The 12,666-nt window shown below is 37.3% G+C and overlaps 1 protein-coding gene across 14 annotated transcripts in view; it reads right to left on the reverse strand.

Annotated features, from left to right (window-relative positions):
- rims1b (regulating synaptic membrane exocytosis 1b) overlaps positions 1 to 8,639 on the reverse strand; it is a 60,818-nt gene extending 52,179 nt beyond the window's left edge. For 7 of the 14 annotated variants that reach the window (XM_042716400.1, XM_042716397.1, XM_042716405.1 and 4 more), the window contains exon 1: positions 7,897 to 8,635. In XM_042716400.1, the coding sequence (XP_042572334.1) occupies positions 7,897 to 8,063 (167 nt within the window). In that variant the 5' untranslated portion in view covers positions 8,064 to 8,635. Of the gene's footprint in view, positions 1 to 7,896 lie in introns of all 14 variants that reach the window. The other 7 variants (XM_042716403.1, XM_042716402.1, XM_042716406.1 and 4 more) reach the window with 4 other exon arrangements.
- Positions 8,640 to 12,666: the final 4,027 nt, after the last annotated feature.

The raw sequence follows: 12,666 nt of genomic DNA on the forward strand, positions 1-12,666 counted from the left end.
TGAGTCATTGAATCATTATGCATTCAAACACACTCAATCATTCAGGAACAAAACAAATAACCATCTTTTTGAGTGACTCAATGAATCACTCACTAAAACAAACCATTACTTCTAGGGCTGAATAATGATTTAAAATAAAGCTTATAAAGATACAGCATAGTGCGATTTTCAAATTGCAAAGACAGTGATTTGATTATATAATAAATATATAATAAATAACGCTAAATAAATAAATTAAACTTACATTTCATTCTTATTATTTTTGTAAAAAAGGAGAAGAGTAGTATACTCATCCGAATTTGGCCACAGCTTCATTAAGAGCAAAATAAGTGACTGTCTGAGTGACACACTGAAGCATTCAGTCAACTGACATCATTCAAAACTCTGATTCATTCAGGAATGGTACTACACTCTTAAAAAATAAAGGTTCCAAAATGGTGTTTTTGCAGTGATGGCATAGAAGAACCATTTTTGGTTCCCCAAAGAACCTTCCACCAAACAGTTCTTAAACGAACCATTTTGAAGAACATTTTAAACATCTGAAGAACCTTTTTTCCACTATAAAGAACCTTTTGTGCATTTGAAAGGTTCCATGGATGTTCAAGATTCTTCATGGAACCATCAATGCCAATAAAGAACCTTTATTTTTAAGAGTGAACTGTATGAACTGTGTGGACTGACTTTGCTTTCAACTATGTTTACTAGTGACTCAAAAATAGACACGCTACAGTAACTCGAATTTTGTGTCTATATAAGTTACACAATATTAACTTCTTCTTGAACCGTTGTATATAAGCAATATCACACTCAATATAGTGTGAAGATATCCCTTATAGTATTATTTAATTAAAAGGAAAAAGGCTAAGTGTATTTGTATAACTGTGAAAAGGAAAATCCCCTCTAGTTTTTGTGTATTCTCTGTACAGCTCCTCATTGCTCTAGATTTTATGATCCATGCATGGCCTTAAAATGCCCTACAGACACAAGATTTCTCTCTGTCCCTCTCTTCTCTTTCTCAGACATGGCCTGGCTAGTAATTATCATCCGTTGATTACATCAGAACAGTAGGTGAGCAAGACAGCAAGGATGGATGGACAGATGGAAGAGTAGATAGGCAGAGGAAGAGAGACAAGAAGGGCAACACGGAAAAGGGTGGAGAGCAGAGAAAAGGGACTATTTCCATCTCACTTGCTGATGCTGATGCCACCTTGACTGGGTGTGTCTCTTTCTTTTTTCAGTTTTTCACAAATTAATTGAAAGTGTCTAGTTGAATCAGAACTCAGGACACACCAGAAAAAATAACCGCACAAACACGACTCAACCCCCATGAACAGGACATTTAGGCTTTCAGTGAATTTATAAATTACTATAAACTTGGAAAATAAAATTTGTAGAGTGCTCAGTACAATTACAAAAAATTAAAAACTAATTTAAAAATACAGTCTTAAAATATAAATATTGTAAGATTCATTATAACGGCTTATGAGTGAAGTTCATTCATAAAAGTAAAATCTATATTTTCACCCACCATTGCATCCATTTGAAACTAGATACAGAGCAGCGGAAAGTATCGATCACTGAATCAGCTCATAGGTTAAAATCTATTCTTATCCATCATAGGAGAGGCAAAAGAGAGAAAGCAATGTAGAAACACAATGATAAGGAGAGGCTGAAGTCACTATGGTCAGTGGTTACAGTTTTAAGTAAATACAAACTTATGGAAATTGGCTCAAGTGAAATTTAAGTAGCTCATGAGAAAAATACAGTAACTGATATTTTATATAGTGCTAGCAATCGATTAAAAATTAACTAATTAATCATGATTAATTCCACCTAATATTAAAGTTTTTACATATACTGTTATATTGCAATAATTTCACATTCAATCATCAAATTAATGTACAAACAACATAAAGACAGTATATTTTAAATATTTGTTTAATGGCATCTTTTGTGAGTATTACTGATAACCAATACTACTGATGTCTCTAGGAAATTCTTCTTTTTTTCCTTATATTTAACCATTGACTAGCCATTCAACAACTTCTTCACATAAACAAACAATCTTTACATAAACCCCTTATGATAAATGTCATATTTTCCTTAAAGCTAAAAAAGTTATTGATTTCATCATTTTTCTTTCGTTCTTTGGTTAACAGACATCACAGCAGCTGGGTTGTTTCTTTCTCACAACTTAGTACATGTTCTGACTTACTTCAGGTCTTAAAGTTAGATGTGGTTGCAAAGACATTCCGCAATTCTTGTCAAGAAAAAAAGAGACAGAAGCAGCAGTTGTGAGAAACCCTTGCTTGTCCTGAGACCCTGAACCCTTTCCAACAATGAATGATGAATTTGATATCCATCTTTTCACACGGAGGACTCACAAAAGCTGCAAACATTCACTATTTCTCAAAAGGCAAACCAATTCATTTAGAGTCAGGAGTTTTAAGCTTGTTCAGGGCAATAAACAAAAACAACATGCAATTTCATGATTTCATGATTTCATTATTATAAAACATTTTGCAAATTCTGCAGGGTGTACTGTATGTAAATTTATGACCACAAATGTATAAAAAGCCGTTAAGTCACATTTAGAGCCATATCTAGAGATCAGAAAATCATTGGGAGTCTTTTTGACTTGGGCCTCCATGCAACCACCCAGAACACCCTAAAATCTTCACAGCAATATACTAAAAACAACTGAGAATACTGTAAGTAATGCCCTAGAAATTATGCATACAGCTATTGACCTGCCGGATTTCATCTGAGGGAACACTGATCACAAAGAAAGCGCTGTAATAGGGGTCCACTGATTTTTTAGAAACAATAATATAATAGTAAACAACCACTTTTAACACCCTAGCAACCCCATAGTAATAAACAAATGCAGTAACTTTTTGCACAGACTATAGAAAATTTGTTGCAAAATAGGAAAATTCTTTACCTCTGGAACTGTCTAAATTGAGAGTAATCCATATGATAAAAATCCACTGTATCCATTATTGTCTCATGTTATTAATAATTATGCCTATGATGTATGATTCCTTTAGAAAAGGCGTTAAATTAACATACGTAATTAAAATCACAACAAACATTCATATACCAGGAACAAAAATTCCCAGCATATTCTAATTTGCTGTACGTTGTTGATAGTGAAGCTGTTACTGTAGGGAAATTTTATGTATTTATAGACTAAGTGCCTTTAGTGCTTTTTGTAATGGACCCTATGCCTCCTCTCTTATTCTCTCTCTCACTAACTCTCCCTTCATTTTTTCGATATTCATTGACAAGATTTCCGGTTTTCTTTTCCGATTTTACATTTTTTCAAACAAGTTATTTGAAAACTATTCAAATAGTGTATATAGTTATTTGAAAACTATTTAAATAGTATGTGTACTGTGCAAAAGTCTTAGGCTACTAGTATTTTCACCAACAAAAAATGGTTTTAAGTCAGTTATATTTTTTTATCGGTTTATATTTTTACACACAGTAGCAAGATGCTCTTGAAGCATGTATATATGTGTGTGTGTTTGTGTGTGTGTAACCCATAAATATGCCAATATATGCATTGCATTCACTGATGCATTGATGTGATGCCATGAGTGATTGGATTGCACTGCAAAAAAATGCTTTTCTTACTTAGTATTTTTGTCTTGTTTTCAGCCAAAATATCAAAAAATTCTTAAATCAAGGATTTTCTAGACCCCATTGGCAGATTATTTTGCTTGTTCTAAGCAAAAACTCACTTAATTTTGACTTATTTTTGTGAAAACAAGACAATAATTATTACTTGTCTAGAAAATCCTTCTTGATTTAAGAATTTTTTGATATTTTGGCTGGAAACAAGACAACAAAATCTAAGTAAGAAAAGCATTTTTTGCAGTGTGGTCAGCACTGCATTGGTGAACTGGGAATTTCTCTGACTAGTTGGTCACACACACACACACACACACACACACACACACACACACACACACACATAAACAATTCCCGGGCAACCCATGCAGAACGCTTGTTTATTAAATTTTCATGTTGTTGAGTGCTAAAAAGGCAACTTTTCTATCACTTTTTCACACACACTCTTTCCACATCATGTAAGAGGATGCCCTGTTTTTATAATCCCAGTATTAACAAGAATCTCATGATAACCTATACTAATACCTTCAAGACCATGAACTACAGCCAATAACATTACTGAATCACTTGGTAATAGGTGTCTCAAAGGAGGTCAAATGTTCTTAACATTTTTGTGCAAACATGAATTGGCTACTGCCTGGTTGTAATTCAGAAAAGTTTAGTGTTAGAAGAACAGATGAGCCTATTCACATCTCAAAGTAAATAGAGTCATAATGCTCTGAGCCAACCCACAATTAAATCTAACAATTCATGAGGGAAGGTAAAAAAATAAATAAACAGGTTTAAAATAGACAGGGAACACCAACAGAAGCCCAGGACGAGCTCAATTTTTAAATATTTCAGCAAGACCTTCCAAGTGAGCTATTTTCAGCTTCAATTCATAATTTAATGCTCACGTTTTTCCTCCCAGAAACCTTGAAGCCTTCCTCATACTAAGATAAAAGGAAAGGAACAAGAAAAGATGATCCGTTGTTTGTCTTTTCAACAAACCAATCTTAGTAAGACACATTATCTTTTTATAAGGACTTTCTTCCACAGCCAAGCTACTGTTCTGAGGGAGTCTGGCAAGAAGCTGTTCTTAACAACTGAACCAGTGTCATAAGTCTAGAAGGAAAAATGGCTGCCATTCTTACACTCTCAGCTTTATTACAGTGGAAAGAAACAACGAGGAGTAGCCGATTTTGCTACAATTATGCAAATTAAACATACAGTTTATGTGGAGTCTAAAAAAGCATTGGGTTGGAATATGCAGGTTTTGTATTGTCAGACTGCTCAAACTGCTCAAAATTAAAATCTACCACAGATTCAATTGTCTGTTGTGTGTGCATTAGGCCATGTCATATTCAATTCATAGTTGTACATCTCCATCAGGTCTTTACAGGGGACATTATACAATAAGTTCTGCTATGTCTAAATTATTTTATGATTTTGGTTTTTACGAATAAATACACAATTTAGGCTCATTGGAAAAACATGCCTGTGGTGACATTTCTGAAAAAAAAAATTATATTATGTTGCTTCCTGCATGGTTTGTGACACTTTCAAATCGAAATGCTCATTAAGTGGCACTAAAATTGTGTTTAATTTTCTCACAAACAGGAGAACGTAAACTTCTTGGTGTTTTATTGTTTTGCTTATTGTACAAATTGCGGCAGTTTGTAAACAAATTGTCTGTTGGTTGGCGCTAAAAGGTTACTCTTCTATTGAGTTGAAAATAGCATAGCACCTTCACTAAACCTAACAGTTAACAAAAGCAAATGTAAGATAACTCATTTGCTGAAGAAACTATGCTATTTTTGCTTGTTTCTGCAAGTCTTTGAGCCCTTTTATCATGACTTATGTTTCATGGGACTCCTGAACACTCCATATTGCAAGTGCAGCACTTTCCCAGGTGAGCTACTGAGCAAGTTTACTACACCAGAAAAACCAAACAAATGGAGCTTGTTGTCATGCAAACGTCAAAATGTATGCTTATAAATTATGCAGTATTTTTCTCAGTCATACCATTGTATTGTGCAAGGAACCATGCAAAAATAATCAATAATCTGCCCTGCTATCATAATTTCTTTGAAAAAGAATCAGTTGTTTTTGTTTCAATGCCACTAGTGTTCGTTTCAGCTGGAAACTGCAGTCAATTATATTTATGGAAACATAGTTCTTTGCCGTTTTGCCAAACACGTTGGTAGATGCACATTTTCCGATGTGCCGAAATGTAAGCAATTTTCAGTTTCAGTAGGTTCAATTTTTTTAAAGGAGGAAATTCCAAGAACACAATCTCTAAAAGAGCTTAGATGCGGAAGTAGAGGTTTGTCAGTAGAGGTCTGAGTTGTGAAAACAGATGTCTGGAATATTTTCATTTTAGTTGTGATTAAGCTTTCAGTGTTTTTATCTTAACTCTGCATATTCATATACAAATGTGTGTGATCATGTAGCATGGGATGGCACATACTACGTGACCTGAGCAGGTGCTGCATTCACACATCACCTCTCAATGATTAGCTCTGACCTGTTGTCAAGGCTGCCTGAAACAGTATGAGCAGCTTGATTACAGCATTTTATCTGTCCCAGCTGGCCTGTTCTCAGCTAAGATTGAGATAACCCTAGTTACCGATCAAAAATATACCAATATAATACTATATAGTATAGAACTAGGTATATATGGATGCATCGTGACTACTAAGATTTAAATATGTAATACAATATGGCCCTGAGGGTGATTTTTCACCTATATGAACTACTTTAATTTGGAATTTACTTTGGTTTATATTAGTCCTAACTATTTAGGCCTAAAACAGGGAAACTGTTTCAGAACACACTTTAGTGAACATACTGTCAATTTAGCATACTTCTATTCATATTTAATATATTTGAATCAGATTTTCACTATTACTGAAAAGGATAGTTCACCTAAAACTCATAGTTTGGAACAACTTGAGGGTGAGTAAATGATGAGAAAATTTTAATTTTGGGGTGAACTGTACTTTTAATGGCGAAGAGAACACCACATTTCAAAGAGCACATGCAGGATTCATTAAGATTACAGTAAATATGTATCCATATTTTTTTTTTTACATCTTTTTGCCTTTACAACACTGTGAACTTTAGAGTGGGTGACATATGGACAAACAGATATTGAGACAAACGGATCATTTTGAACTATGCTGCTCCTCTCAGCACGTTCACTATTGAAATACCCCACTGCCACACATTTCTAGATGTGGCTGCTGAGTCGTGATGTAGTGGCGCCAATGACTCAATCACCGCATGGTCAAAGCTATAGATTACCATTTCCGTTGCAGATTAGTCGTCATAGGAAAAAATTACATAACCTCGTCTCAATTTTGTATCACGTCATTTCCGTCAGAACAGTAACTGTTAGGGAATACGCGAATCGCAAGAGCAATCACTAGCGCTCGACGTCAGGTCCTTCTTCAAATCATTAATTCCGACCAGAGGGAGAAGGTGCTTCTCACATGAGAAGAAATTGTATTTTAGCTCTCGAAACACACGATAGTGGCTACAGTCGCAACTTTTAGTAATCCATGTATCTTAAAAATACACATTTTTAGTTTGTAGTCGTCCTCGCATGCATCGGCTGAGCCACGCGAAATAATCGCAAGCCAATCACGAACCACACCCCAGTTGTAAAGCGGCGAAAGACTGTATTTCTTTTCCAGATTGTTAAAATCTTATAATGTCCACAGACATAAAACAGACGTCTTAGCTTCCCTGTTGTTTAAACTATACGTGTTTTCTTTCTTCACACACCAGCGCGCAAGCCTAATACAATAGCCCTTCGCCAAGTTACCATTCGCTCTGTGTTTCAGTGTTTGGGCGCTTGTAAAAGGGTGAAGAACACCTTGGGTTGCCCCCGGAGGTGCATCGGGTGGAGTGGGGTGTGACACGCAGTTGCAAAGTATGATTCATCCTCGCGTTCTGTCACGCCCCATCTCCCCGTCTGCTTTCCACGGTGCACCTGTAACTCGCCTAACCTCAAATCTAGCTAATTTCTATTTACACACTGCTGTTAAAACCAAGCTATGTAAAGCTCATCTGTTACATAGACTCCTGATATCTATGCAGTAGAGGCCACATGCAACCAGACGCTTTTATCCAGTAAAAGACACTTAAACTGCAAAATCACTACGATTTTAGGGAGTCATTAATCACACGTTATGGGTAGTGAAAGGTCATGAAGCTGTGAAAGCGAAAGTGTCGAAAACGTCTGTGGATGCACAAAGGAAATCGTCCAGCCCTTACTTTAGCATGGCTTGTTCCTTCTCTTCTTCCTCCCTCTGCCGAACCATCACTGCCATGATGACTTTCCTTTCCTCCTCCGTGAGGTGACTCAAGTCCGGCATATCAGGCATGGGAGCCGGCACGGTGGGTGGGCGAGGGCCGCTTTGGGCCCCTACCGAGGCGGACATCTTTTGCCCCGCTCCCAGGCGTATCTATTGGCAGTATCCCGAGCGCCGGAGCCACACCTCACGACATGGTCCACGGATAGAGCAGCGGTCTTTGAGAATAGTGCAAATCTCGCATGGTTTCAGGCACCCACAACTGTGCTTTTGTTTCTCTTCGTGTTTTTTTTTTTTTCAACCCACCCCTCCTCTTTTCTCGCTACCCCCACCCCCCGCCTCTCCCCTCCACCTCCAGTTACGGGAAGCCCATCATCTCTACGCCCGGAGTCGACGCAAACAGAGGGACTCCGGCATTAGCTAGCAGATCTGTGATTTCCCCCTTCACTGAACCGGGGGCTCGGTATTGGGCGAGGGCAAAGGCGGAGTCCGTCTCTCGTCCACTGATCTCTCTCTCTCTTTCGTCGCTCTCAGATTAAAAAAGAAGAGTCAATGGAAATGCAGATCCGCGAGCGCGCGCATACCACTCTCACCCACCGACCGCACGCTTACTCATATGTCAAATTGGCAAAAACGCATCTACATGAGAGTCGTACCCTACTTTCCTTTTTCATATCGGCGTGTGTGTGCTCGACCGCGCACACCTTGTTCGTGTCTCTGTATTTTTAGGAGTAGCCTATCTGGTAATAATTCAGTGGGCGCTCTCGTCAGGCTATTTTTAGAATCGGTCCCGCGCACCTCTTAAACGCAATCAATTCGTCTGTTTTGTCTGACTGAGGAATGTCTATAATTAAGTTATGAGCGAAAGTCTCATGTGTGCATGACATAAATCATCTCTAGACAAGTAGCCATCTTTAAAAATATAGTAGGCTACTGGAGCCCAGATGGTCTGTATAACTGTAAAACTGAATGCATAGTCGAGATGAAACCAGGTTTTGAAAATAAAATTAAATCCAACAGTAATACAATTTATACGATTAGATATTTCGTAAAATGGCCATTATTTTCATGTAACGTAAGTGCAAACTGTAAGCTAGTTGTTTTCAGAACCCTGGACAGCGACACGTGACGCAGAACAGTCACTTATTTCACTACACTGTTAAAAAAAAGTGTTAGCGTGCAATTAAGTTGTTTTTTGAATTATGACTGTTTACTTTTATCCTTTTGGCTTCTTTTTGCATCACTGAAACTGTATTTTCCTGTTTTTCATCGTAAAACTGCTTTGAAACAATCTGTATTGTACAAATCGCTATATAAATAAAGATGACGTGACTTTTTTCCATGGACAATGAAAGGAGAAATCTTTGTAGAATCTTTATATAGCCTTTTATCATACAAAAGAGAGAGTTCATAGTTACCACATCTGTCAAGTTCCAAAAGATTGCCAAACATGTGGAATTTTCTTCAAATCCCTACTCAGCATGTCAGTGCGTTGGGCCAGGTTTGACATCACTGATGACACGTCATTGATTTTCATATGGTGCGGTAACTGCACATGATGCAGCAGTTTTAATATATAGAATGGAGAATGATATTTGAGAACTGTCATGAAAGAAAAACGTTTTCAGCCTCAGTCACAGAGTGCTATCATATGGACTTTAAAAATAGTGCACACATAATATGGACATTTCAGGGTGGGGAATTAACTTCCAACACCTGCCAAGTTAAGGTAGGTTTTTTTTTTTTTTTTTTTTTTACCTAGTATTAGTTATTTAATTGTTATTACAATGGCAGATAATTTTTCTCAGATTGACCTTTTTTTTTATTTGAATATGTTCCATGAGGTAAATTTATAATGCTAATAAAGACTGCACACAAAAAAGTAAACAACCACTGTTATGATTGGTCAAAGTCAGTATTGCACTTAAGTAAATGTTTTTGAAAACAGCAAAATTTATTAAACTGTCTACTTACGATTGGTTTGCGATGCAGCTGCTGTCAGATTCAGTACCATAGATGGTATAGATGGTTGCTTCACCTTTCAACAAAAGTTTATTTGCATACTCTCCATTACTCTGTGGTTCATTTACAAAACAATCTGCAGCCAAATGCTCTGAACAAACATCTAATCCTCTAACGTGATTTTCAGTACCCAAAACGCTGTGTAAACGAACAGTCAAAACGCATTAAAAGTTTCCTGTTTTACATTTAGTCATTTAGCAGACGTTTTTATCCAAAGCAACTTACAAATGAGGACAATGGAAGCAATATAATTATTTATAATGCATATATTCAAATAATTATATTAACTGCCAATTACTATTAAACTTTGCATTTAAATGAATTTAAATATATACAGTGGGTGCGGAAAGTATTCAGACCCCCTTAAATTTTTCACTCTTTGTTATATTGCGGTGTAAGGGAAACAGGTCAATTTAGCTCAAAGGGAATCATTTAAGATTTTAAAGGGAATTTGAACAGAATCACTGTTTCACGGCTGATCACTGAAACGGCCAGCGATTCACTGAACGAGCCGTTTAACATCAAATCTGCGCTGGATATTAATATCCAAAGTATAGTGAAAACACTATTAATTAGCACAGTAACAAGATCGGCAGTTTAAGACATTAACTTGTGAGCACAAAACACAAGATACTTCTCTTTTCAATATAAATAAGGCTTTATTAGATAAATCTAAGACATATAAACTAATCTAACACATAAGCACACGCACTCACACATTCACACAAGTTGCAGGAGGATAGAACGTTAGGAAAGAGTGAGTTTAAGAGAATGAAAAGGTGAAATCCCAAGTTTACAGCAATACGTGAAATTGCATAGACATGAACAACCATTTAATCACTTAATTAACCCTCGCACTGAGTCCTTCAATGAGGTTAAAATTATATTAGATAACACCAGTACAGATGTGAGTCTGGAGGTTACTTGCGTTGCCTGTTTAACGGGGTTCCCTTTGTCGTCGCTGAAAACGGGGTTTCCCGAGGTTGCTGATTGGCTGGAAGTTCAGTAGTCGTTGAAGTGACGTCTTGGGAAGCCCGTGGTTGGGCGTAGGCTGAAGATGCGGAGTTGTGGGCTGGTTGAAGTTTCAGACGGGCACGCGAGGTCAGACTCGGAGACACGGCGTTACAAAACTTAACTCAGAACACGAAACTCTCAAACGGAAAAGAACAGAAGTAAAGTTTGACGAGACTAGGTGGTGTTTCTTCTCATCGTGGCTAAGTAGCAGCAGGCGTGCAGGCCGAAGCACGCTGGAACGGCGCTCGAAGAACGCTAAAAGTGATGACAAAGCATGACTAAAAGCTAAAGCTAAAAGCCGGCATGACTGATAGCAAAAGCTAAACGAAAGCTAAACGCTAAAAGCATGACTAAAAGCTTAAACTACAAGCAAAGCTAAAAGCATAATTTGATGGTGTCCTGAGTATTTAAACTGGCCTTTTGGCCACACCTCAAATGTTGTCTTGACCAATTAGATATTGTCTTTTCTCGTGTGTTGCATTGTTTGTCCCACCCATTCATAAATCATATGTTATCTTATCAAGCACGAGGTCCGAATTTTCCCGCTCTTGCAGGGTATAATTTGGACATGATTCCTATAACAAGAATATGATACATTTGACAAATAACTGATGGTCAGAAACGTTTCAAGCAAGAATATTCGAACACACACATACTAAACATGAATATGATCCCTTAAGCTATTCAAGAGTTATTTAAAAAGACATACACAATAAGTGATTAGAAACATTAAAATCAAATGTGGGGGTTACATGTATGATATGGAGTTGAGCAATGGACTGATATCCATTTAGAAGTCTTTTTTGAGTTCATTTTGGGTGCATATATGCATTGGAAGGCATTGTCTGTGCCATTCTGGGGAGTAAGGATATGTCCTGTGAAGACCAGAGGGGTTAACAGGTCTCCTTAGGAATTTCAGTCTGGTTTTGCTAGGTGGGGGGATGTCAATCCAACGATCTTGTTTAATCTCATGGCTTTACATGTGAGGTTCAGACTGTCCATCTCTTCGATTACTTGCCCCAAATTAGACAATCTCTTCTTCGAATTGAAATTGTCAATAATTGTTCTAATGGTGTTAATGTTGAAAGCTGTTCTGTGAAAGAGTCGGTTATCAGACTGTGGTGCTGGGAGTTGATTTACAACATCCTGCCTTTCTGTGGAATTCGGCTCATGTTTCAACCAGGCTCCCGATCGAATCTTTAATTTGTCTGGTTCACGCTACAGCGGCCATTTGCTAAAATCATTTAAGTTCATTTTTTCCCTCATTAATGTACACACAGCACCCCATATTGACAGAAAACACAGAATTGTTCACATTTTTGCAGATTTATTAAAAAAGAAAAACTGAAATATCACATGGTCCTAAGTATTCAGACCCTTTGCTGTGACACTCATATATTTAACTCAGGGGCTGTCCATTTCTTCTGATCATCCTTGAGTTGGTTCTACACCTTCATTTGAGTCCAGCTGTGTTTGATTATACTGACTGGACTTGATTAGGAAAGCCACACACCTGTCTATATAAGACCTTACAGCTCACAGTGCATGTCAGAGCAAATGAGAATCATGAGGTCAAAGGAACTGCCTGAAGAGCTCAGAGACAGAATTTTGGCAAGGCACAGATATGGCCAAGGTTACAAAAAAAAATTCTGCTGCACTTAAGGTTCCTAAGAGCACAGTGGCCTCCATAATCCTT

This window comes from Cyprinus carpio, chromosome B1, assembly GCF_018340385.1.
Source record: "Cyprinus carpio isolate SPL01 chromosome B1, ASM1834038v1, whole genome shotgun sequence".
In the NCBI taxonomy this organism is placed as follows: Eukaryota; Metazoa; Chordata; class Actinopteri; order Cypriniformes; family Cyprinidae; genus Cyprinus; species Cyprinus carpio.